The 27745-nt window shown below is 46.8% G+C and overlaps 2 protein-coding genes across 8 annotated transcripts in view; both read right to left on the reverse strand.

Annotated features, from left to right (window-relative positions):
* The window catches only part of ULK1 (unc-51 like autophagy activating kinase 1), a 138484-nt gene that overhangs the window by 84771 nt on the left and 25968 nt on the right, over positions 1–27745 (reverse strand). The window lies entirely within an intron of this gene.
* Positions 21312–27745, reverse strand: part of MMP17 (matrix metallopeptidase 17) — a 69897-nt gene continuing 63463 nt past the window's right edge. For all 7 annotated transcript variants that reach the window (XM_069870771.1, XM_069870775.1, XM_069870772.1 and 4 more), the window contains exons 8-10: positions 27391–27543; positions 24599–24856; positions 21312–22742 (exon numbers count right to left, since the gene is read on the reverse strand). In XM_069870771.1, coding sequence (XP_069726872.1) covers positions 22414–22742; positions 24599–24856; positions 27391–27543 — 740 coding nt within the window. In that variant the 3' untranslated portion in view covers positions 21312–22413. The remainder of the gene's footprint in view (positions 22743–24598; positions 24857–27390; positions 27544–27745) is intronic.

Here is a 27745-nt window from a genome sequence, read left to right on the forward strand (position 1 = left end):
AGTTCAGCCCTTTTAAATAAGGCACCTCACAAAAGCAGTAGGTATATGTACCAGCTTTAGACAAAGAACCATGAAAGTCCTCAAAGAATGTTTATTTTCTTAGGTTATCCAGCCATGTTTGGAGACTCCCTTCAAGTTATCTCTTGACCTAAACCAGCTACATCTTACAACACAATGAATTCTTGCAACTCTAAGAGTGTTTATTCTTTCAGGTTATTTATCCATGTCTGGAGATTGTCTGCATATTATCTCTCGATGCAAGGCAGATTTATATTACAAGATAATTAAACACACAAACCAGCCGCAGCAAAACTTATCAATTATTTCTCACAGGAGGAAGGGAACAAGGCAGCCTGTCTCAGAAACTTGGCTCAGGGATGGAAGTGGGGCTGGGTTATAGCTGGGCATTCAAAGGCACTTTGAGTGGAGGCTTTGTTCCTCCCAAAAGCCTGGTGGGCACCTCCACCAAGGTTCCCTCAGCAGCCTTTGCAGACACCCCTCTCCGGAGCTCAGCGTGGATCCCTGCTGCGATGAGAAGCCACTGCCAGCCTGAGGCTGGTGCTTGGCTTGGTCATAGAATCATAGAATCGTTTGGTTGGAAAAGACCTTTGAGATCATCATCCTCAAATCCCTTGCTGTGCAGTAACCCACAAGCTTTGCGGGTCATCTCCTCCGTGGCAGGAGCTCCTTGCATTGGACCCATCCCCTGCTCCAGGTTGCCCAAACCTGCCCCCACCAGCCCAGGTGTCTCCAGACCACTTGTGCTCTCACTCCATTTCCTTACAGCTTGTCCCGAGAAATCGATGCCCCATCCCTGGAGGTGTTCAAGGCCAGGCTGGATGGGGCTTGGAGCAGCCTGGTCCAGTGGAAAGTGTTTAAGAACTGGATGTTCTTAGAGATCGCTTCTATGATTCTTATCAAAATGTCCAAAGCAGAACATCCTGTTCCAGCTGCAGAGAAAACAACGCGCCTCACGGCCAGCAGCCCTGCTCACGCATCCCAGTCTGAAGTTTGCTTTTTACACAGCATCGACGTATTTGTTGACCTGTATCAGCACGGCAATACCAAACACTCGCTGCTACTTGTTTTCTTTCTCACTTCTACCCTTGTGTTGCCCATGAGGTCTACAATTTCAGGCTTTTGTCGATGATCATAAGAGGTTAATTCAGAATTTAATACAGAAACCGGTAGAAACGGCAAACATCATTAACTTGCAAAAAGAAAATCCATCTATTTGGTAAACAACAGACACGGGAATTTATTTTACCAGCTCTTAAAAGCCGCTCTCTTAACACAGAACATAAAAAGGGTTGCAAAAGTTTAAGGCAGGAAGTGAAAAAGATGTTTTGAAACTTCTTAGATAGGCACAATCTCGTATCCCCCCACACTGGAAACCAGCCAGGGCACCATGGTTAGCAGTGTACTCTTGCAAGAACTGCGGTCAAATCTCTAGTGGCCACAGGTGTTTCTGCCTTTACTTTCCTAGCGCAGCAGATATACAGTCCTAGTGTTAGGAGGAGGAAGTTGCTATGAACGCTATTCAATTAGAGACCAAAATACGACAGTGATGAATGTTCATTGTTCTGTACTCTGTGTGCTAATCTGTTCCTTCACTATGCTGATAGTTGTGAAAAAAATGTTTAACTTAAATTGGGTTTGATTAAACGTGGGTTCTAAGGTAGCTTTCTGCATGCAGCCACATACAAAGCAGGGCTGTAAAGTCAGCTTTCTCTGCTGACGTCTTATTTTTATTCTAAGCGAAGTGGGTTTGTTTTTAAGCAAGCCTAAAGATGCACTGAGCAGCTTTCTAGTAAGTGAAACTTCAAAGTAGCATAAGAATTGTGAAGACACTCAGGTCTCTACAAGAATCCGAACCAAGTTGTACTGGATGCCGTGCGCACACATGAAGAACTAGACTTTCTTTGAACTGACAGTTTAACATTTGTAGCAGTTAAATGTCTCTCAAACGCACCTTCCAAAAATAGGCCAGTGCAAATATTTCAGACTTCTACAGAGATTTAAAAACTTACCCAAGGACAATTAATACAAGTAATGCTGCTTGACAGCAAACACAGTTTTGAGATATTTGGAGTGGACTTTGCAGACACGTGGTACTAGCAAAACTTTTGTTTGTTTTGGAACAAAGGCAGCTGAAAAGCTTTTAAATTAAGAGTAGTGCTCCTCAATTTTTTTCCTGTGGTTTGCTGATGGATTGCTTATGCTCTATCAATTCTTCCCTGATGTCCAGAATTCATTGAGTATGTTTAGGCCAACTTCCAATGCATGCAAATTCTGTTCTCCTCCCACAGTCTCCCACTTGCTAATGATGCAAATCCTCCAACCAGCACGTATTCAACTACTTCCTCAGACGGAGGCATTAATCTTTGAGAGGACAGAGTATATAGTCCAATTTACTAATGCAAAACATGAGTGGGGGAAGATCTACTGCTGTGATTTACGACGGATGGAGAAAAATATAAGCATACACCCAACTGTGGGAAACCTTTGACTGTTTTCTTGGAATTCTTTTTTTTTCATTTAATGAAACTTCGTTCTTTTTTCTAATTCACACATGAAGGAAAGCAACAGGCAACTGATACCCCAATGACTCAGATGATACTCTTTTCCAATACTGTGTTTTAATTAGTAGTCATAAACACAGCTACTGGAATCCAAGAGTGCCATCCTTGTGTCTGGGCTGCAGAGATACAGTATACTTAGCTCTGACACTGCCTCTGTGCCACAGGATTGGTTAAAAACTGTCTTCTAGGACAAGTGACGTTTACATTTGTTCCTATATAGCAAAGACCTGCATTCCCATATACCAAACTGCCTATGCCAGATGTGTGATTTGCCTCTTGTTGCCATTTTTCACAGTTCTGGCTACCACAGGTGTCTGCTGTGGGCCGGACAGCTGTCTTTCCTGAAATCCTAATGGTTTTGCTTTTCTAGTTTAATTACTCTGCCCCAGTATTCCCCACACTATCCCACAGGACACCAGAAAACACGCAGTGGCCACTCACAGAGCCGAACCGCTGCACCTCGAATCCTGTGTTCAGTTCTGGGCCCCTCACCACAAGAAGGATGTTGAGGCTCTGGAGCGAGTCCAGAGATGTGGGAACATTCTACAGAGAACTAGGCCTGGATGCTGTGAGATTGTTTAATACTGAACAACTCTAACAAGGCCTTGAAACAGAGAGCCGAAAGATAAACAGGGGCCAGTTGGGAGGAATGTAGTGGCTACTTCTGTGGGAACAAGCACCAGCTGAAAGAAAAACAATTGAAGAGAACTGTCAACATAGTTAAGTTTAGTATAACTTGGTTTCTTAGCATATGCAGTAGTTTAGCCAATAATATGTTAGTAATAGCCTTATGGACAGCTACCTTTAACCAATAATACACTGTAGGTACCCTCGTGAGCACCCAGTTATGTAACCAAAAAGGGTTTATAAAGAAACAGCTAAGCTCAATAAAGTGAACACTCGCTGATCACATTGATCTCTGCGGTTTGATTCCATGCTCCCGTCAACACAGAGAAGAGCAATGAAGCTGGTGAGGGGGCTGGAGAACAGGCCTTATGAGGAACGGCTGAGAGAGCTGGGGGTGAGAGCCTGGAGAAGAGGAGGCTGAGGGGAGACCTCATTGCTCTCTACAACTACCTGAAAGGAGGTTGTGGAGAGGAGGGAGCTGGGCTCTTCTCCCAAGTGACAGGGGACAGGACGAGAGGGAATGGCCTCAAGCTCCACCAGGGGAGGTTCAGGCTGGACATTAAGAAAAAATTTTTCACAGAAAGGGTCATTGGCACTGGCCGAGGCTGCCCAGGGAGGGGGTTGAGTCACCTTCCCTGGAGGTGTTTAAGGGACAGGTGGATGAGGTGCTGAGGGACATGGTTTAGCGATTGATAGGGATGGTTGGACTCGATGATCCGGTGGGTCTTTTCCAACCTGGTGATTCTATGATCTATAAGGCGTGAGAGAAACCTTGGCCAGCTAAAACAGTGAAGAACAGGTTCTTTCCCTCACTGTGTACGTGTGTTTTGAAATCAATGCTCTGCTTGATGCGAAGGGAATCTCCAAGGCACTCCTGTGTAACCTAAACAAATCAGTGTTACTGTAGGAAGGGAAATGCCAAACTATGAGGCTTGGGCACATGAACAACTTATTCTGGGTATTTTGTAGCCAAAAAAGCATGTTCAGAGTAGCACAAGAGGAAAGATCAGGTATGGCTAAGTTTCAGAGTACATCTAGGTGAAAAGTAGACACTGTATTCATGAGAATTCAAAATCTGATTCAAATTCAGACATGTTAAGACAGTTACACATTCACTTTCCGCAAACATTCTAATAGCTGAGCATAATTGCCAGTATCTGGGCAGAGCCAACACTAACCTGGATGCTGGATTTTTTGCCAGATTCATCAGGAAGGAGTGAAGGAATTAATTATGCAGTGCTTGGCTGAAAATCAGTCTGGTGGAAGAAATATGTGGACGGTCCACAAATATCTGTAAATGATAAAAGTCAATATTAGCCTAGCATTAATGGAATAGAGCTGCAGGCTGATTTTAATGAAAAATTAAAAGGACATCTTTTACTGGCACCCATTTCAGATGTCTGTTATTGGATTAGATTCAGGCTCTGTTACAGTAAGGCTACAACACAGACTACAGTAGAATTGCACCGAAGTCACACCAGGACAAATCCATTTTGACCACTGCAATGTGGTGTGGCATTCCTGGAGAGGCTGAATGAGTAATGTGGAGCATGGAAAACATCAGTAAATTTACATCAGCGGTGTTATGTGAAGAGTATTTTTTCATACCTCACTGAGGAGCCACAGACACAACACTCCAACCTGGTAAAATGCTTTTATCCTAGAAAGGGAGTGATTCCCCCTCCCACAACATCAGCTCTTGGTCAGTGAAGCTGGAGACAGTTAAGTGACAGAGTTTACACTCTGCTCCCTACCTTTCACAACCAATTATCCTTCCATCACATGCACAGCTGAAGCGAAACATTTAGGTGATATCTAAGCATGGGACAACACAGCTGGAAAGACTGGATGTTTGAACTATCAGAGCACTGAGTTTATTCTAATACCACTTGCTGGAGCAGCATGGCACCTAGCATCACATGCAGGAGGTGAAGAATTGGTTTCCTTGCACTTCCATAGCCCTGTCATATTGAGTGCTGGATTTATTTATGCTGTGGGCTCCTTTGTTGATTAATACTGTTGAGAGATTTAACTAGCCACTCAATTATCCTGGCAGGCCAGGTCTGAGATGTTTTATTACCCCTCTCCCCACACCAGCTCATTGAATAGAATTTATGAATTATTGAAGGCGGTGTTTTAATGTACTCAGCCAGGTGCTCTGGCAAGGGTCTTCCTAGGTTCCCCTTGTGTTTTAATATCAGATGCATTTCAGCTACTGGCAGAGGGCTCTGGGCACTAAAAGCTATATTTGGTGTTCAAATCTGTTAGTGCTCACATCAAGGACCATTACCTAACCTGCCTGTCAAATGGCTGATTATATTAAAATGAGGTTTGCCAATAAATAAGAGAGAGTCTGCAAGTCCTCCACCCAGAGCAGTCTGTTTTCAGGCTAATTGGAAGCTATTGCTTGCCAAAATGAGCACTGCTTGTCCATAAATCAGCAGGTGTCATCACACAGTTCCTTATGAGATGTCATCTCTGTCCTGGATGAGAACAGATACACCTTCACCACCCTCAGCCTCCCTCTGTATCCACATTTTGGTCTGTGCTATCTGTGGGACCCTTCAAGTCAGACTTGGAAGCCAAGGTTTGTTGGGAGGGGACACAGACCACTCTTCAGCCAGCACCCTGATCCTCTTGGACCTCCTCCAGTGCTCAGTCAAGTCAAGAGGATCATCCACAGCAGGTCCAGCACTAACCTCTGTTTCGATGACCTCAGTGTTAAAAATAACTGCTCACCTCATGGTGGGAGGATGAGTATCACATCCCTTATCTTTCACATCTCCTGAGTCATATGTTTATGCAGGTAGGAGGTGGTTGCTCAGCATTCAGCCTTCTTTCCAGACAGGGCAAGCCCAACGTGGAGTGAGGAGGGGGCATGACTCACATAGGGGGAACCTACAGGTTTAAGGACCATCTCCTTCTCCAGGAGAGAGCTAAAAATCATGGTCACAAGGAACCTCTTGGCCCAGGAAAGTTTTTCCAAAGCAATTGAAGTGGACAGTGAACTCAAATTTATCACCTTATCTGTCTCTGACCTTCTTAAAAGTGGCCTTAGGATAAAAATCTCCTGTGAAAGCTAAAATATTAGAAGCCAGAAGTGACTTCCTAGAGCAGCCTGTGTCCATCCTGTTATGAATCAGAGGCCTCCTTGTTTTTCCTACTCCAAAAGCTGCCCATCTGAAAGCAGATTTAACACCCTTTCCCTGCTGGGGATGTTATAGGAAAAGCCACCTCCTCCTCCCTGACGTGAACCTGGGAAGTGCTGAGACCTGTAACATCTGAAATGTAAAATTCTCAGGCATTTTTTTTTGCAGCTGGGCTCTTCCCAGGCATCCAGGCATCAGCACTGCTGCTCCTGGGACCAGCTCACTCAGGAGAGCTGACTGCTTCCAGCTCCTTCTCAGTAAAGGACTGTTAGTGAAACTTTCCTCTTTATGACTAGCTGGCTTGGAAGTGTCTGTTTTCAAGTAGACCAGCAGCATGCATTGCTCCAGCCAAAACCTTACTCATCCCATGTAAAGCTGGGGCAGATGTGGTAGCTTCCTTTATTTACAGACATGTATAAATAACAGCTGTAATTAATAGTAATGCGGGACTGCTGGAGATGGAACAAGACATCATGAGCTTCAGAAGCAATGAAGCATCTCTCCTCCCCCTCCAGACAGTTCAGGAGGGGAACAGGCTATAGGCAGCAGAGCACTGTCGCTCTGGAGCCTTTCTGGGACCGGCTGGGCTCCCTAAAAGCCCAAGATAAGCAGTTACTCCTAACTCGGGCCCTGGGAATTATCATCCTGGTCCCACTCCTATGGATACAAAGAAAAAGTACTTGGGATCTTCCTCTGGAGCAGTTGTCAGCCAACTTTTTCAACTGACAAGGACAGGCTGCCTCGCAGAAATGCAAAGTTTGGCACAGATGCTCCCTGCAGCGAGCCTGGACGCTGCTGATGCAGCAGTGGGGAGCTGAGATCTGTACGGCGCTGCAACACTCCAGAGCAACGATGCTTTGTCCCTGCACATTTCTAGGAAGCCTGAGGGACAATTCTCCAGCACGGGAACCTGAAGCAATGAGTTGCAGGGAAGAAAAGTTTCCAGTGGAGCATCAGAAAAGTTTCTTTAGTTTTTACTGCTTTCAAACTCATTTTATTATAAAAAATGTAAATCCTAAGATGTCATTCCTGCCTGTACCCCAGCACCTACTGTCCCACAGCAAAAAGGAAGAGCTAAGGGCAAGGAGATAATGAGATAAGTTATTTTTAACCTGATTTTTTAATTTCTTTCCCTCTTTTTTTTGGACATCTGAGCTCTCAGCTCCATGAATTCACATAGCAATTGCCCAGAAATGCAGTTTAACTGCAGCACTTGACTGGGACTGAAGAGCTCTAGCTGCTGACTTCCTGCCTGGCAAATCAGAGATGCATTTCTAAGAGGTATTTGGGTAGGTAACTCTCCTAGATTGCTGTCTGTTCCTTTCCCTCATTTCTGTAAATGGCAACATCTATGAAGACCTGATTTCTCATAGTTATTTCTGTGCTACTTTGACTTTGGCTGTAATACAGCAATGGTTCTGTCCAATTAGAGATCACAAATATACACCTCGCAGCGAAACAGACATGTTATAATTTGCCCTTTGTCAAATACAACAAGGTACAATCACTAATAAAAACAAATCATTGAATGAAAATAAAGAGGAAAAGGCTAACCCCGATTTAGGAATTCTCTGTCCACAGCTAATGTTCTCCCAGGGCTAGGTACAAACTGTGGGAGTCATTCTGCTAATACACCAGATTAACCCTAATGTTAATTAGGATTTTGGTTTTATTGACACTCTGAAGTGTTGCAGGATGCATTTACGAGGCACTGGAAAGGTTGAGTCACCTTCCCTGGAGGTGTTTAAGGCACGGGTGGACGAGATGCTGAGGAACATGGTTTAGTGTTTGATAGGAATGGTTGGACTCAATGATCCGGTGGGTCTCTTCCGACCTGGTTATTCTATGATTCTATGAAAGACACCTGACCTAGCAGTACTGGACAGCAAGATCATCCAGGACTACAAGGGCTATGGAGCTTTCCCATGACTCATGAAATCGTAGGCAAATATGCCATGACTCGTGGATTAACCTAACAAAACTCAGACGGAAGAAAAGCTACTGGGCTGCTGGCTGACAAGAGCCTTTTAAAATTAACGCAGCTTAATAAGCAGGATACCAACAGCCTCTTTCTGACTGCTGAGAAACTCCTAAGGAAGAGTTTTGTTCACTCACTTATTATCAAGGGACTCAGCTGAGGCTATGTAATTAGGATGGGACACTTCTTGCAGCTTCAAGGCTTGCATAGCAATATTAATATAATCCAATTCCAGAAAGCATGACCACATGCAACAAGCTATTAATACTAGCTTATATTTAAATGCAGTTCCCTTCCATTCTACTGCAAATAAACTAGTTTTATCAGACAAATACCAGAATGTGACCTTAAACGAACCACATGATAAAATACAGCAAGTAAGGTTAACCGTTTCCCCTTCTGTGAAAATGTTATGTGCTTGCTTAACGCTAACGTGAATGTCTGACCCCACAGACGGGGCACAGGAGGGGAGTCTGCACACACATTTCCAAAATCCTGGGTGCTTTCAAGCTCCCTGCTTTGTGATGAATTTCCTGGAAAGCTCTGTCTGGGCACCTCAGCTATTATAATAAGATAATTATGCTGGTAAATGATATAGTGCAGACACTAACCCCGGTCTAGATCTCTAACCCCACTACACCCCTGCTCTCTCTGTAAAACAGAGAGTGGAATCACAGAGCAAAGAGGGTGGAAGACATTAAATATTGTGGAGCCAGTGATCAATGGCAGTAACAGGTGCCATAGAAAGGCCTGGGATGCTGCTGCTTGAACAGGTATAAATTCCAGAGGAGCACAAAGGGATTGACAGTGGAAAGTTTGTCCACTCTGGGACTTACGGGACAGAAGGTGCCCCATTATATTTAATTTGCCATTCAGTCTTGGCCTGACACTTGTCATAGCTGGGATCCTCCTGGCTCATTTGGATTCTCTGGTATGGATATAGTACAACAGACCTAAGCCTAGGGAGCAGTACAGTACATTTTGCATTTAAAACATCACAGTCAGTTTCATTTGAATAACACATATTGTATCATTCCAACAGTGCTGATTACAAGAATAGAGATTCTCCCTCAGAAGCTACATATTATGGATAAAGAAAAAAATAGGCAGAAGAATAAAAGTTAAATGCCATCTAGGGGAGAGGAACACAGGAACTATTTATTTTAAGATTACTTGTTTATTTTTTTATGACATTCTGTAGTTTCTAAGACTAGGATTTGTGCTGTGTAACTTCCTTCAGACCTCAGGGTTTACATCGAGAGTCAGATTTTTTTGTCAACAGCCTTAATCTTTCAAACTAATATCACATCTTCAGATGTGTGAGCTTCAGACAGATGAAACCATTCTAATTATATTTGACTTGTTCCAGCAGAGGACTTGGCTAATGCCAGCCAACATGCTTAGGAAGACCATCAGGTTGAAATACTTGTGTAACCAGTGTGACATCAGTTTGATGTGTCACAGGAGACCAAATTAAGGCCATGATAAAAAAAAAATAATTTGCTGTATGGGTACTGACTGTTGCATCACACCAAAGATCTGTCCCTGTGACTCTGACACAGAAAAAGCCGAGGTGCACGAGTAGGAGGAAGAGCCATAGCAAGATGCACACTCATTTTTTCTCATGTGTGCATATTCATTGTGATCATTGCACATGAGCAAGAGCTGGAAGGATTATGTCTTTGTAGATGGGAGGTTTAGTTTTTCTTACAGTGAGCTTCAGAGGAAGGCTCCCCCCAATTCCAAGTAGGGCATCTCAACAGCAGTTAAAGAAATATGTGTATGTATGTATGGGAGACCTCATTGCTCTCTACAACAACCTAAAGGGAAGTTGTGGAGAGGAGGATGCTGGCCTCTTCTCCCAAGTGACAGGGGACAGGACGAGAAGGAATGGCCTCAAGCTTCGCCAGGGGAGGTTTAGGCTGAAGATTAGCAAAAAATTTTTCATGGAAAGGGTCATTGGGCACTGGAACAGGCTGCCCAGGGAGGGGGTTGAGTCACCTTCCCTGGAGATGTTTTAGGGGACGGGTGGATGAGGTGCTGAGGGACATGGTTTAGTGATTGATGGGAATGGTTGGACTCGATGATCCAGTGGGTCTTTTTCAATCTGGTGATTCTATGATACACACCAGAAACAAAACACAGACATCATGCACTGCAAGTCCGCACTGTCACTGAGGATGACCCACACACGTCAAACCAACCTGCCTAATCTGATCAGAGAAATTATTTGTGGTTGGATTCAAGTAGAAAGACCATGCACAAATAGGTCCTGGAGCAAATTATATCATTTCAGCAGCGTAAGTATAGTCTGATCTGAATCATAGAGGATCTGTTGTTACACAATGAATCAAGTGTCCTCCTTACAGTCACTTAGCCAGTTCCCTCAGGATCCAGAGGTGGCACATGCTGTCTGCATCACACAGGAAACGTCCTGCCTGTCCCTGGTGATCAGCACGGCACGAGCTGTGTGAAGCCATCACCATGCATCACAGCATTTATTTCACACTGCTGACAGGTCCCTAGCAGCACACCATATTCTGGATTTAGGTTAAACATTCCTTGCTTTTCTTCAGGAAAGCTCTTGATGACTTTTAGCTTTTAAAGGACAGACTAGCCAATGTTGGGCTATCTCAATACAAATGCCTCCTCTCTGGAGTGTCAGAGAGGGAATGGAGAAACACTGGGCTGCTAGACTACAAAGCAGCCAAAATAGCTGCCTGATTACTTCCAGCAGGTGAGGAGAGGTGAAAAATTTCAGGGCAGCATAAGTAATGAAGATGTTTCAGGCTCACAATGTGTGATGATTAAAGCCAGCATTAAACCTATACAGTTAACTACAGAAAATGACTGGCCTATACATTGCTGACTTACATATCTGGTTTTTTTCTTTCCTTCTGTTATCCAAGCAACCAAGGTCCCTTCGCCCTTTACCCACTAACATCGTTGAAATGTAATACCTCTTATCATGCAGCATATTGTAGCACGTTTGCTGTGTATGTCTGTTTTCCAGGAAGTTCCAAACATCCTTGTCTTAATTGCAAGAACTGTTATCAATCAACTGTTTTTAAGTAGACAACAATGCATATGTAGCCTTTACAATGGGTTTGTTATAAACCTACATTTCATTTACCTGGAAAGAGGAAGGATGCTTACAGGCTGAGAGAGCTGGGGTTATTCAGCCTGGAGGAGAGAAGGCTCTGAGGAGACCTTAGAGCAACCTTCCAGCACTTGAAGGGGCTACAAGAAAGCTGAGGAGGGACTGTTTGCAAAGACCTGTAGTGACAGGATGAGGAACAATGGGTATAAATTTGGAGAAGCAGGCTACTGAGAGATTCCTCAGTTCTTACATGATCTCAGAAGTGGCCTGACTAAGGAGGAGGGAGCTTATTGAGCCTGCCAAAACAGATGCTTATTGGAAATACAAACAGCAGTTGAAGCAGACTCAGACAGTGCTGCTTCTCTCTGTTGTGTATAATGAATGGGACAAAAAAGGAAAACAGAGAAACCTTCATCTGATGCTAAGTTTTTCTCTGAAGCTCTTAATTATTGATAGGTTTTTGATTACCTGAAGTAGAGATAATTTAACTTCTTGTTAGAATATTAGAGGAATACTGCCTGCTATGTAAAACAAAACACTAGAGATACCTTCACACACAGCACAAAGAGAAGGCAATTATAAATACTATTTAAGCCTGAAGAGCCAGTTCTTTAAGTTTCTGGGCTAATGGATTCCTGATAAGAAATTCCTGAGTCAGAAAACTCATGGTAGGACAAATGGAAAATACCAAATTAATCTGGGACGACAATCACAATTTGTCAAGCACACAAAGTAATTGAATCCAGGCTGATGTTAGGAAAGGCTGGTAGCGCTGTGACTTTCTAGTGTGAGATTGAATCCAAAGTAATATCAAGAAAGACACCAAAGTATGTGTGTGTGTGAGAGAGAGATGGGGAGAAGGAAAAAAGGTAGAATGCACAAAGAAGAGCAAAAACCAGCCAAAGTGCCATTGGCACACCATATCTATCCCTCTGAACTTTCCGTGCTATGGAGCCCTGCCCTTGAACCAACAGCGAGAGCTGCACGGAGGCAAGTAGATCCCAAAAGACAGAGCAGCGTAGGCTTCCTTGGAATTATTTTTGAAATGGCTTTGAGCTTGGGACTTTCCAAAGAAAGTCAGCTCCAAAATATTTGCATGCAGACTGGCAGTTTATATCCCAGGCACTAGGACAGAAACCAGTAACAGAGCTCCAGAGTTCATGGTGAAAATTCTCTTCTGTGAGAAACTCCTCACAAAGACCAGGCACTTCACCTTTGATGTTGAGAAGGTCTGAACATTTTCTTTCGTTATTTTTTTTTAAGGCCATATTTCAACCACTCTCAGTCATTCCCTCCCCCACTTAAAACCCAGCTGTTAATTTGTAGGTGTTTCACCTTGGTGAGGCTGCAAAGCTGTTGCCAGCGTGGTGGAAATGCTGCACTCAGCACCACAAGACTCTGCTGAAGCCTGTCGTTTATCGCCTGAATGGAAAGAGCAACAACCCACTGCAAATATTTGAATTTCTCTTTGTTCCTGACAGGGCTCTCGCAGCATGCACACGAGCAGATCACATTTGTTTTTGCTAGAATGGGAGAAGCAATGGAGACAAAACTGGGTTTGAGCCGATTCCAGTACACAGGAGAGGCAGATGCTGTTCCCAGGGCTGTGCCCACGTGTGCAGGGCTGGAGCACCAGCACGTGTAGTTTTATCAAGGCAGAGTGAGTTGGTTCCTGGAGCCTTATCAGGCTATGGATCAAGGATGGTTGTCGATCATAAGGAAAAGCACAGGGCAGAAACTCCAGTGGGTAAGATCCAAAAAAAGGATCTCTGCCTGTGAGGGTGTGAGCAGAACTCAATCAACCACCTAAAGATTCCAGATCTGAGTAAAAATCAGGTGGTCCAAACCTGGACCTTCCTCAAAAGTGCTCCAGCCTGGTCACATCTCAATAGTGCAGAGCAAAGAGTTAACCAGAAAAATACCATCCTTCAATATTATAGCATTTTTCTGTATTTCAGAGTGAGGACAGGACCACTGGTAAGCACAGTAATCCCAGTTGCATGACCACAGAGTTCTTCCCCCCATTTTACATCTGCTACAAGTCCAAATACACAGCACTGTTGTAGGGCTAGTTTGCCTTCAGAAATAGTTTCACACTGTTCATCTTGTGTTGGGTGCTGTGGAAACTCACGCAAGGTCTTCCCCCATCCTCCAAAAGCAAGACAGCAGGGGATCCGAGACCTCCACCGCCCACAGCCCAAGATGCCATGAGCAGGCTTGGTTTCACTGATAGCATTGGCACAATTTAAACAGCCTGTGGAAAACCAAACAGCCTGTGGACTGATAGGCCAAATTCCCTGGCTCACAGCTCAAGCAGGGAAGCTTGAGAGCACTGAGCAAAGGATTCTGAAGACAACCCTTGCGTCAAACGCCCACCACAAAAGTTGTGACCTGCACTTGCACGGGGGACAAGGACCAAGCTGAGGTGAAGGCGCATTCTCCCCAGCCGGTTGGCACTCTGCTCTTCCTCTCAGTGCTGGATTTCACCAGCCATCGCAAGGGGCTCCTTGTCTCAAGTTTAGAATACAAGCCCCGAATGACCAAACTTGTGATCAATATAAGAAAAAAGGAAGATTAGAATTAACTTATAGTGTTTCTCCTACTGCTCACCCTGCCCTAATTCAGCATGGTTTGCTAAATACTGCACTTAAGCCTTTGTTCTGTCATTAATAGAAATTCTGCTCTGCACTAACGTCTTCAAGAAGTGAAGGAGATGTCTTTGCTGCTCTGCCTATCAAGATGGGCTCAACCAGGCACAGCAGCTGCACAAGGTGGTCTTCTACTGCAGCTGAGCTGCTTCTGCAGTGCTGGGAACAGCAACCCAAAACAGCCTCCTTCAAAAGTTCAGTAGTATGATGAATATCCACTGATACACGTTTGAATTATTTCTTAACATTTATCAGAGCTCTCTGCATCCATCTACACCAACATGCTTCAGAAGCCAGGTTCAAGTGAGGTGAGAGCCCTGACACCAGACAGAGAACAATACTGCACTTTCCCTCTGTTATCTGCAATGCAATTACACCCCAGGAGCTCCCTTGGAACACCTGCCCAGTCCAGCCCAGCCCAGTCCAAACAAAGCTGGAGACAGCGGGTACACAAACACACACCTCACAAGGCCGGGCAGGCAATCACACAGCTCTGCCTTTTGGTGGAGTCTGTTGGCAAGTATTTATTTGCTTGCCCTTAGCGACAACGACAAGCAAGTAGGAAGCAGAGTTGAATTAAAACTCAGAGTCTTGATTGTGTTTACAAGGCTCAGGGTATCTTGAAGCATTTCCTGTGCTTTGGGAGCACAGCAGAGAGGCATAACCCTTAGGAGCTGGTAGAATAGCCCCATCAGATATTTGTCAAGCCCCTTTCTCTTGGCAGCCTCCTCTTGGGACCCAAGGAGACAGGAGTTACTAAGGGATCAACATCTCCTGATAAGCACTTGCAGAGTCAGCCCGTATCAGTCTTCAGATACTCATGGAAGGACAGACATCATCCTTGAATGGGTTGGGCGAGGATGCATAGAGGTGCCAGCTCATACAGCTACAGTCGCCTCATCCTGCACATGCCAAAGGACAGGTAGGACAGGGCAAAGCACAAAAACTCGCACCTACAGTAACATGGTTACAGGAAACCTGTGCTGGTTCCCAGCAGAGTAGACAACAATAAAAGAGCAGATTGCCTTTGGCAGTGTAGAGAAGAGCTGATGAGAAAGGGCTGATACCAGTAGAAAACTAGTGGAACAGAAGCACAGGTCCACCCTTCTTTGTAGCAACGAAAAGAATGGCAGACGTTTCGATGCAGTTGATGGATGAGCCCTACTTTGTAGCTGCCGCAACAGAGCGTGTGGAACAAAGTTCTTCCATTATGTCACTGCTACCTCGCTTGACCCAAGGGTTAAGAATAACAAGCAGGCTCCACTGCCTGACTCTGCCAGACAGAAACTATTTAGAGACAGGCTTCCTAGGGCAGCTGGGAACTTGCTACCTTGGCCGGCTTGCAAGGAGATGAGCTTTGAGAGGTAGAGCCCATCAGTATCCCCAGAGGAGATGGAGGCCAGTAGGAACATGATTTCATTCCTATGAATGCAAGGAGTGCCAAGCGTTTGGCATGTGATTTGCAGAAAAGGATTAGCATGGGACCTGCAAAGCTCTACTCATCTGAGCACGGCTTTTGCTCAGGGGGTTTCTGACCTCACTTGTTTATCCTGATTGTATACGATCAGGAAATCGTCCCAGAGCCAACACAGAGGGAAGCAGTACATTCCTGATGAGCTGCTCCCTCCCAAGTCTCTTTCAGGGGAAAACCCAGCAGCCTACACAAGGCATTGTGGTTTTTGAGACTAGAATAGGATTCACATGCTGTTTCTGGACAAGACCTACAGTGAGGTGCATGCATGTGACAAGGACACCTCAGAGCTCCCCACTCACATCCCAGATCAAAGAAGGGAGGATATAAGGGAGATTGGGCATGGAATCACTGTGCAACCTCTTGCTGAGCCCTAGAAATGCTTTCTCTTCCCTGGGAAGTCTAACATCTGCACTCCTGTGAGGCGTGGGGCTGGGAAAAGCAGGAATTCACTTGCTGACAGAGGTACCTCAGGAGAAACAACCAGCTGAGCATCCAGAGTTACAGCCAAGTTGCTCCACTCTTCTTCATGGTTTCCTTACACACACATTCATTGCAGCATGGGAACTCTGCTGCTATCCAGCAGGTACACCTGGACAGATGTTTCAAAGCAGCACCACAGACATCTATCAAATTCCATCATGCAACTCTCCCTTCCATAGATGTTCCCAGGTTGTCCCAGTCCTGCTTTCTCCCAGCTTCACATCCCCAGGTCAGACTATCGAAGATTCACACAAATAGGATGTGGTATTTCTGATCCTCACGGTCCTGGGCTGAGGTCATGTTGTCCTCTAAAAGGTCCTGGTTATCCATTATACGGAAATATGAGCAGCTCTCTAACCACTGGTGCCTGCAGACCTCCAGGATCTTCTTTCCTAAGGGAAGATCAACTCTAGCCTGACTATGCAGTTTTGCAGTGGGGAGGGGGACCTTCATGGCAGCAAATGAGGAAAAAGGTTTTATGAATGCAGTGGTAGAAAAAGGGAGGGTTAAAGCAGATAATGGCTGTAAAACACCAAGTCCTTTGCTTCTGCTTGCTCAGGAAATTGTAGCAGTTAAGAACCTTGGCTGGGCATTGGTGATGAAATTTCAGGTAAGTTCAAGCACAGTGATGCTAATAAATGAGGCAAAGAGTTACCACTGCTTGTGTGGAAATGCCGCCCCGCGAGATCTGCTCAGAGGCTTCAAGGCAGGAGCATGATCTTGTCACAACAAGCTCTTATTGGCCACACTTACTTTATTACCTAGCAACTTGGTAATAAACCCATTCCATGGTGCTGCCTCCTCACTGAGGCACAGGCGCCGAGGTGTGCGGTGTGTAGCTGCCGTCCAAATAAACACGGAGCAGCAGGGTAAGTCAACAAGAGCAGAGGAGCTGCAGGATGCGAGATGGCCATGGTGCTTTAGACAGCTTGCAGTGGACAATCTCTACATGAAGACTACCCAACACCGTAATTTTCTCTTCCTTGGACAGCACCAGTCTCATATACAGAAGAAACATCAGTTTCTCCAGATTGGCTGGGAGCAGGAAAGGGACGTTGTCACTGAGCTGCCCTGTAGCCACCACACCCCCTGCTCTACTCCACGGGGAAATCACGCCAGAGGCTACCCTAGCTTGGCTATTTCTGCAGTACAGCTGGAATGGGAAGCAAAGCAGGGTATTTCACCCTTTGGAAATTTAGTGGAAAGGCACTGCATACAAACAGGCTTCTGCAGTCATCACCTGTCCTCTCACCAAAAGCCTCCAATAACAGACCGAATGTCTGATCTGGAGCAACATCTCTTGCTCCCAAGGTTTCCAGCTGCACCGCACACTGGCTGAGTTCAGCCTGGAAGATGTAGGGTGGAAAAGCCTCTGCCTAGGTTGCATGCTTCCTCACATGAATCCTAAAGAAGATCTGCCACAGCCCGAGCAGCACAAACCATAAATCTTGACACAGTTCCTTGGGAAGCTTGTGAAGTCTTGTCCTCACCACAACAGAGCTGCCCTGTTGTCAGTGCACCTCATCCCCTGCTGAGCTCTGCTTGCTGAAAGCTGCTCAGAGCAGACTGATCACTGTCTCAGGGAAAGCCAGGCCTGGTTCTCATTTTATTTGACCATTTTGGGTGTGCAGTCAAGCTTGAAATCCTTTATAAGAAAAGAAAACCCCAGATCCTTTCCTACCATTGAGAAATAAACCCACTGGAGCTGGCAACTTAGTGCTAAGTTAGGGTTTCACTGCTGACAGATCATAAATCCCAGAGGTTTGCGACTTGTTTTTTAAGCCAGGGATCAGAAATCTGGGGGGGGGGGGGGGGGGGAGTGTGGAGAGAGGCAACTGCCCTGGCAGCTCTTGTAGTAATGCTGTTAGTGCCACGAGGTCAGTAGTCACTTGTACTGCACAAGATCCAGAGACAGCCCCTCTGCTTCCCCGTGTACAGCCCCAGCACATGACTGCAGAAATCCTTCACATACCATCCAGCTTTAGTACCCTCTCCTATTCTTAGTTCAAGCTGGTCTTCTAATAGGCTCTTACTCAACGATGTACTCTGTTTTTTGCTGTTCTATGTCCCTCCCCTGGCCTGTGTCAGCCCCATGAGGCCAGACAACTGCCCTGTCTAGAAATTTCAGAGAAAAGCAAGTAAGTGATCCACAGTACCGAGCTTACCAGGAACTGCTGGGACACAGAGAGCCAGGACAAGCCCCTTTCCTGGACAGAACATCCCTTGGGCTTCCTGCTGCTGCTGCTCATGGAAGCATCAGGCTCAGCCCCAGCTCGTACACCATGCTCACCTGGCAGAGGGGTGGAAAAAGCAAGGTGGCAGGGCTGGAGGCAGCTCTAGTTATTTGTCCTCTTCCAAAGCACCATCTGAGAAGCAAAAGACAGCTTCTCCTCCAGGAGCTGCAGCAAGGCAGGCAGGTTTCAGGGGCATGAACCCACCTGCTGATATAGGGCACCATCCGGAGCAGCTCCATGTGTGCTATCGGCTGATTCCCACCACCTGCACTCCTGCCTGGGCAAGGGCACTTGCTGATTAAACTGGGAGTTGTGGAGAGAAATGTCTTTTCAAATAAGTAGAAAGTCCCATTTTAAAAAACCCTTCTGAGGTAAAGGCTGAGAGTCTTCCCCTTGGCTATAAGGGGGGTCAGGAGGCAGGAACCTTTTTGCCTGCCTTATGATTCAAACCAGTGAGTAAACAGGAGTCTCTTCTCAGTAACTTTATTGTGTTTCTCAAGCTGTTAAATCCCAAGTTTTGCCTGAGATGACTTGTTTTTTTCTAAATCCAGGCATTGCCATGGCTTTGTAATTCGAAATCTTCTCCTGCCCATCTCATTTTTTTTTCCCTTCTGCTTTTCTTTGTGGTAGCAAAACAGAAAAGGCCTCAGGGGCTGGCTCAGCCTGGGGATGGGTGGGAGTGAGAGCCAGGAAAAACCTTGACTGGGGCCTTGGAGCCAGCCCCAGCAAGTACAGCTGCCATAAACTCATGTTTTCAGTTCAACGTACTCCTGGGTTCAGATAGCCAGTGCCTCCCCTTCCTAAATTGTCACCCCTTCTATTACATGGAAGTATTTCAACTCTGCAATGACCTCACAAAATCCTCTGAGAATTTAAATAGTTGGAAAATACCCAGACTGGGCAATATGCAATAGGAATATGATGCTCAGGTTATTTTTTTGGAGGGTGGAGGTGGCTTTTCTAGCTAAGACTAAGGATGTTATTGTGGAGGAAAGCCAGCTCAGGGACTCTGGGCAGGACCAGAGGAATCCTAGGCACAGGGACAATGCCAGGGAGCCCAGCAGCAGAGCATCAGCAAGGCTTTGGAGCACAGAGGCTGCATTTATATGTAACATTCTTATTTTCAAGCTGCTAGGAAGCACGGCTATGCCCCTGCAGGCAGAGTTCTCTGGAGCACTGCCAGTGGCTGTCCCTGCCACCCTCCTGTGGCGGCTCACCCAGACCTGACTGCTGCCCCCAGCTCCCCTGGATCCCGCAAGAGGGTCTGCAGCCCCAGCATCACTACATCCCAAGCCCACACGTTTATATTTGCTGTTAGCCAGCTGTGCACCCACTCAGCAGGGCCCCAGACCCAGAAGAACATTCGGTGAGCCGGGCTTTAAAGGAAAACCCAGGAGAATAAATTCCCCAAGCAGCAGGTTCGTGCTGTGATTTGCACCTATTGCTTCTACTCTACGAGGAATTTGCAGATGCAGTTGGAGTGGCACAGCAGCCTCAGGACCCTTCACAGCCCCCCCTGGGTGCCATGGAGCCCCCCCAAGGGAGGATGATGATGATGCAGCACCCCGAGTGCCTGCATGCTCATTGTAACGGTGTCTTTGTGCACAATATCGCAGCTCAGCCAGCCCCGCTGGCCCCGCAATGAACCAGTGACCCCAATGGGAAACACTCCAGCTCCTGTTTCCATCCTGGGGGACCCTGAGCCTCCTGCGGATGCATCCCGAGCTGACAGCAACCGCAGGGCAGCTTTGCAGCAGCTGGGGAATCAGCCAAGCAAGCCACATGCTGGGAGGAGAGCGGTGTTTTTCCATCCTCCCTGAGGGCTGCCCAGCAGCAGCAGAGCCTTGATTCCTGTTCCATTTCTGGTCATCCAAATGCATCATTTGAAGTAGGGAAGGGTGTATTGAAAGCCTTTCCACAGGCTTTTTTCGTAAATCACATTAAATAAATCAACAACATCAGCATGGCTGTGAAGCTGCTGGTCCTTGTCACCACAACAGGCTCCTCGGTTGGGGTGGAGAAACCATGGAAGCAGTGCTAGCCAGATCCTGGCCGCCTCTGATCCTTCAGGTGCAGCTTCTAGGTAGTTTTGGTGGGGTTTTTTTGTGAAGAAAGGCAAAAGAAAAAGAAAGAAAAACCTGAGAGTGCCTTCCCCGAGATACAGTGCTCCTACCTTGGCCTCATCTCCAAGAGGAATCTTTAACATGATGGCATTTCTGCAGCATTGCCCCAGCAAGGACTAATGTCTTTGTGACTTGAGAGGGAAGAGGAAGAAAAGCAACGTGAACTGAAGGAAGCCCCCATCTCCCATGACAGTGACCCAAAACATCCTGACCCTGCAGCCCCTGCTTGGCATGACAAGCAGAGGTGGGATGGGGAGCTGCCTTGAGCAGAACTGGATGGATGTGGTAGGAATGCCAGAGGCAGCTTTACTCAGAAGAGGGAGCTGCTACATGTGAGGTTTTTTGGTTTGTACTTTTTTTAAAAGGATATTTAATGGTTTAATGGGAGTTTCCCATTGAATAATGTCCCATAAAATCACACTGTAGCACACAGTCCTGAAAATAGCTGCACCTTGTGAATGACTGGGACTATTTAAAAATGCAAGCAGCAGGGAGGCAAACTCAAGGTGACCCGCTTTTTTTTTTTCTATCAGAAGGTAACTGCGTGCTTCTGCTGCTTTGCCGTAGAGGACTCTGTGTTACAGCCGGTCCCATGGCAAACAGCCTGGCTGGCACTGGGGCCAGGGCAGCAGCCTTAGGTCCCCCAATGACATGGTGACACTGCCTGCAGCTTCCTGCCCTGCTGCTGGGTTTGTCCTGGGAGCTCCCCCTGGCAGGGGCAGCAAGTGGCATTTCTGGAGGAGCTCTACAGAAGCAAGGCAGAGAGGAACACCGTGTCCTTGCAGCTGCTGCCCATTTCCTTCCTTCAACATCCTTTGACAACAGCGGAGTGGAGGACCATGGCCCTCCTGACACCTCTACAGCAGTTCCTAGCACAGGTTCTCACTCACCATTTTCAAGGATTCTCAGATGCCCAAAATGGATTAGCAGTGAGAAAAAAAAATAAAATCAACCCAAACAAAAAACCAGGAACATCCTAATGCAGTGCTCGACCTTGATTCTGTTGTTCCAAACTCCTGGCAGAGGTATCAAGCAGAATTTGAGTCTGACTGAGCAGCATCCCTCCTCCCTCCAGCTCCTTCTCCACAGCACAGCCAGGTCTGACAGACTCACAAATGAATGCAATACATCTTCATCCCTCCCAAAATGTAAAACAACCTGAAACAAGAACTCCAAGAGCAGGAGCTCATGTGTATGGGTTAGGCTGGGGTGGTGGGTGTAATTGCGTCTCATTTGGCTGCACTCGGCACGGTTGCTCCTTGTGTAGAGGCGAGGCTGCGTCTGAGCCTCAGCAGGCAGCACCTCACTGCAGGTGGCAGGCTCAGCCTGGCAGAGGACCGGGAGAGCTCTGTGTAGGCAGCCAAGATTTATTAGAGAAACTGTTAGATTCAAATGGCTCGGATACAAAGCTAAGCTGCACTGCCTTCTGAAAGGCAAAGGTGTTTCTGACCTGTAGAAACTGATACAGCTTACCGAGACATCAGTGACCACAGCAGGTTTGACAATAAAATGATCGCTTTGCAGTTAATCTTAGTGGAGTCAAAGTTTCTTTCTACCTAGTACATCCAATAGGATGTGTACATCGTGTCAGCGTATAACTACCGCCTCTCGTATATGGCCTTGCTACCTTTCCTCTGGGATGTCGCCATCTGCCTCAGCAGCATCTCATCTGTTCCCATTCAATCACAGGAGCTCTCTCCTCCCTTTGGCGTGTTTAAACATCCAAAGCAACACACCTCTATGGAACATTTCTAAATTCAGTGTTAGGCTGCTCTCATCTTTAACCGGATGGGGGAATAAGAAGGTGCAGAACTCAAAATCTATTATTAGACCTTTAAACTAAAATTAAAAAGAAAAAAAAAAACAAACCCCAATGTTCATTTCTCATGGAGAATGCAAACCCTTCACCAGCACGTTCCTAGGAATGTTTTTCTGCTTGCGACAGTTAGCATTGTGGGATTGTATCCATCTCCCCGCCCTGGAGCACCACAGCATTGTCTCATCCGAGGGATGGGATGTCATAGGGCTGCACACATCAGTGCTGCTGTCCACACGCTTGTCAGCACGAGGCTGGCCAACAGTCTGAGCACAGGGCAAGCCCAGAGAGACGGGGAGGCTGAGGTGCAGGAGCAGACTTCGTAGCCGTTTTCTGAGCGGCTCTCATCATGCTGCCCTGGTTTGGAGCGTGCCCCAGTCCTGCTGCTCCCGGCTGCTTCGGGGGAGTCGGACTGCATGTCACTGCACACCAGCCAGTCTCTAGCGATGGACTGGGGATAGCCAGGCTGGGCCTCCAGGTCACTATCCAGCACTTTCCAGTACTCCTTGCCCCTGAAGAAGTAACTTGCACCTGCAAAGAGACCAAAACCCAAAGGCAAGATGAGTGACAATGGGCACTCTCGCAGTGGAGAGCTAACAGGAGCATTTAGTGCACCCAAAAATTAGATGATCTTTAAGGTCCCTTCCAACTCAAACCATTCTATGAATCTATGATACGGAGCAGCAGAGGAGCATTCCCACCCCAGCTGAGTCCCAGGGAGCAGAGGCACATGCGATCGTACTGATTGTTGCCAGTACCCTCTCTCACCAGAGGAGCACAGCGGCTGCTGGTGGGATGCTTGAAAAGATGATGCTATGACTGGCCATGATAGAATCGTAGAATCACCAGGTTGGAAAAGACCCACCAGATCATTGAGTCCAACCATCCCTATCAATCACTAAACCATGTCCCTCAGCACCTCATCCACCTGTGCCTTAAACATCTCCAGGGAAGGTGACTCCACCACCTCCCTGGGCAGCCTCTGCCAGTGCCCAATGACCCTTTCTGTGAAAAATTTTTTCTTAATGTCCAGCCTAAATCTCCCCTGGTGGAGCTTGAGGCCATTCCTTCTCGTCCTGTCCCCTGTCACTTGGGAGAAGAGGCCAGCACCCTCCTCTCCACAACCTCCTTTCAGGTAGTTGTAGAGAGCAATGAGGTCTCCCCTCAGCCTCCTCTTCTCCAGGCTAAACACCCCCAGCTCTCTCCGCCGTTCCTCATAAGGCCTGTTCTCCAGCCCCTTCACCAGCTTGGTTGCTCTTCTCTGGACTCGCTCCAGAGCCTCAACATCCTTCTTGTGGTGAGGGGCCCCGAGCTGAACACAGGATTCAAGGAGCGGTCTCACCAGTGCTGAGTCCAGAGACCTCACACACCATCCACGAGCTACCAGATGGATGGGTGGTGGGTGGTATGATCTCACCTCTGCTACAGTGGGTCCTAGAACAGACGTATCCCCCCGGTACTGAGAGTGTGTGGGGTAAAATCCCTAGTAAATCCATGGCTGGACACTCCATACACATATCTCTATGGCTGTTAGTGGACAGTCTTGTAATATGGCACAGTAAGGCTGAAGAAGACCTCACCTACTGTTAATTACCTGGATTGTGTGCTGCTACCCCTGGGCTCTGATAAATAACCTGAGCCTGGCAGGGCCCTGTGAATATTCTGCTCTCTTTTTCCACTCTGAATAGGGAGGCTGTGAATTCTCTAAGCAGGTCCCATGCTCATGGAAGACTCCCACACACGTGAATGGCTGGTCATCCTCAACAGCTTTGGAAATTCAGATTGAAAAGCCTCTGGAAATGTCCCTCCCTTCTGCCTGTTTTTATGGTTGCTATTACAGCGTTAGGTCACCAGAAAATAAAACCTGGAAGTGCCACTTTGTCATGAACTAATGGCTGGGTTTAAACAACTCCTCTGACAAAGTTTTTGTGGTCTTTTCATGGGGCAGGAACCTGTGAAAGGATGAGAAATCTCATCCAGGGAAAATAAGTTAGAACTCTGGGGAAAACAGCTCCTTTAAAAGTATTTTCTGTCCACATCCTCATCTACCTAGCTAAAAATCCAATGACAACAAATTCAATGAGGAGCAAATCAGCACCAATTAGGGTAAAAATCACTGCAAAACAACATCAATTGTGTTCTTTTAATAAAACCAAATTACTAGGCCCCCAGGATATTTTTGTTGCCTGTTGCCTTTTAGTGAGCAGTACAGGGAGCACTGGCTGGAAGCCTACCTCCCTCTCCAGCTTTCAGACTCCAGGAACTGTTGTCCCATGTGGGCTTTAGCAGTTTTTGTTGACAGTCACAGTAGAAGGGGTATAGATGAAGTGCAAATGAAGCACTGATTTTTTTTTTCTTGTGTTTTTTTAACTGGCCTACGGACTCACCATCTGACCACCTCATGGCATCATCTAAAGGGCTCGGAATCCCCTTCCACAGGATGGTCTCTGAAGGGTACCCAGGATCCATCCTCCGCTCATGGTCGTCGTAGCGCCAATAGAGATTGTCCTTGAAGAAATAAGTCTTGTCATTGTGAGCCCAGGAGAAAGCAGCATCAATTCCTCCCAGAGGCAGACCAAAGTCTGAGATTGGCCGCGGGTATCCTTCTTCCACATTGTTGTCCTTGAAGACCCAGTACCTGTCTCCTGCAGGAAGGAAAGTAGCACAGAACAAAAGCATGTTTGTGTCACAGCCGAAACCAGCGTTCCCCCAGGATGAGCTGATGTTTCATTATTCACTACTATGACAATCCTCAGGACTGAGCTCTTGGTCTTGTGAGGAGGCCCTGGCCCAGGTTGCCCAGGGAAGCTGTGGCTGCCCCATCCCTGGAGGTGTTCAAGGCCAGGTTGGATGGGCCTTGGAGCCCCTGATCCAGTGGGAGGTGTCCCTGCCCATGGCAGGTGGTGGAACTGGATGATCTTTAAGGTCCCTTTCAACCCAAACTATTCTATGGTTCTACTAAAGGACGGGAAGGCAGCAGCCCAGTGGGAAACCTTGAATATTTCTTTTTCCTATCAGGCTTAGCATGGAGCACAGCCCCCTTCGCTCCTGAACGGCTGGAGGAGTAACAATCCTGGGACAAGGACACACTGACAGCATTTGTACAGTCATCCCTTTTATGAATGTTGGTGGTGGTACTTGGGTTTCCTGCCTCTATTATTTCTGCCTGATACCCAGCTACAAGAAAGAGATAGTTACGTGCAGCTTTTGCTGGCAAATCTGGCACTTTCTGCCTGCCATTCGACTCCTGAGAAGCAAAGCGTAGTCCCACTTCAGAAAAGAAATCAACACACATTTTAGAGCCAGCTGGGCTGAAGGACCGGATTTTATGGGATGTAAAGAAAATGCACAAGTGCTGCCATCTAAGCAGCTCTTCTAGTGCCCTACACAGCTACCTCCCACCCCTGCCCTGAGAAGGAGAGAACTGTCAACATGGGTTTTCATTATAATAAAAATGAAGCATGACAGGATCTGCCCTGGTCCGTGGCAGAACAAGAGAATGAAGGCAGATCCCTCAGTTCCCACATAATCCTCTAACCACTGGGACGGTCCTTCTGTTTGCACAATGTCTCTTTGGGAACCTGCAGTGTCCTTTTAGGTATCACACAACCTATTTTAAAGATCAAGCTCTTTCCTCCCTTGGTATTCTAGCAAGTCTGAAGAGGCACTTAAATACAGGCTCATGTATCAAGAGCAGGACTTAGAGGCTGGGGTAATTTGTGTGCTTTGATTTCTGTCCAGGGATCAATGAAACAGTGCTGGAGAGGGAGAACGAGAGGGTAGTTTATAGCGGGAAATAAAAGAGTTTAATCTTGGGAGTGAGGCAGGACTAACACACACATCAAGTGTGACCATGAAGTGCTGTGCCTTTCAGGGCAAGACCCCAGCTGTGGCACAGCTGGAATTCCAGCCTCCCAAGCAACCTCTGGTCTGAGCTGCAGGAGGTCTGTCCATCCTTAGCAGGGAGAGGAGGGAATGAAGCAAGTGAGGGTCGCTGCAGTCTGCGCGCCTCACTGGGAGGGGCTGGTGCCAGACATCAGCCTGGCTGGAGGAACTGAAACCAAACTATAGCTTTCAGAAGAGCTTGGTGCAGCATTTCGGAAACCAATAATTGCACTATGCTCTGAGCAGAACTGTCGGGGGACAAAATGCAATTTCCAGCCAGTGAGCATGGAGGACTAGGATGTATTTAGTTCTGCAAGGGTACAAGCTTTCTGAAACAAAACTGGTGTCTACTGGGTCCTGGGAGGCATCTAACTAGCATGGGCAGAAGGCTGGCAGGGGAAATGGACTCACAAAGAAACTTGTGAGTTGTTCTAAATAAAAATAAGAGGAGTATAAGAATTATTTTAAGAAATAAAAATAGCAACAAATATAATTAGCAAACCAAGCTCCTCAGGCTTCATTTTTGTTCCCTCTCCTGCTATTTCTCTTTCCAGTAACAAGGCCTTATGAGGAACGGCTGAGAGAGCTGGGGTTGTTTAGCCTGGAGAAGAGGAGGCTGAGGGGAGACCTCATTGCTCTCTACAACTACCTGAAAGGAGGTTGTGGAGAGCAGGGTGCTGGGCTCTTCTCCCAAGCAACAGGGGACAGGAAGAGAGGGAATGGCCTCAAGCTCTGCCAGGGGAGGTTTAGGCTGGACATTAGGAAAGAATTTTTCATGGAAAGGGTCATTGGGCACTGGAACAGGCTGCCCAGGGAGGGGGTTGAGTCACCTTCCCTGGAGGTGTTCAAGGGATGAGGCACTGAGGGACATGATTTAGTAATTGATGGGAATGGTTGGACTCGATGATCCGGTGGGTCTCTTCCAACCTGGTGATTCTATGATTCTATGAAATACTAAAAAGAGCAAAGGCAGGAACAAAAAAACCTGTAATGTGTGTGCATGGATGGTCCCCGTTTTTATTTTCTTGAAAAGATAAGATTTTGGTTAGATCTGGCTGAGATTTTTCTTCAATGATATTGCTTCTCATTTTCAGGGGAACATGACTAGTACTTCCTGCCTCCTTTCTCTAGGAAATGGTTTCTCCTGGCCTTGCACATGGAAAACAGGTCTCAGACCTGCTCTGGGAAATGCTCAACGATGGATGCTGGTGTGTCCTGCAGGCAGGACACACCAGCACCAGGCTCTACACCAAGAAGACACACGTGCTACCTCCAGCGCTGCGTTTCTTCTCACCTTTGAAGAAGACGATCTTGTGGTCGCTGGTTCTCTCATAGACTGCGTCCAGGCTGTCCAGGTTGAGCGGCAAACCCCGCCAGAAACGGTGGATCTGAGCCGGCTGGAGGGAGACCAAGTGCTTATTGCGAGTCAGTCTCCAGAAGTACTTGCCTGGAGGAACAGACTGGACATTACTGAACCACACTGCAACCCGCTTCAGCCAGGGGAGAGGAGTGCTGGAAACACTGCGGCAGCAGAAAGCAAAGCGCGTGAGATGGGAGCTATGAATTGGAGGCCTCCTGCTCTCCGGCAGCAGCTGCAAGCGCTTTCTATTTCTGGCAGCCATTAGAAGAAATCCCCTTTTAAGGATCAA

Source organism: Phaenicophaeus curvirostris, chromosome 17, assembly GCF_032191515.1.
Source record: "Phaenicophaeus curvirostris isolate KB17595 chromosome 17, BPBGC_Pcur_1.0, whole genome shotgun sequence".
Taxonomy (NCBI): domain Eukaryota; kingdom Metazoa; phylum Chordata; class Aves; order Cuculiformes; family Cuculidae; genus Phaenicophaeus; species Phaenicophaeus curvirostris.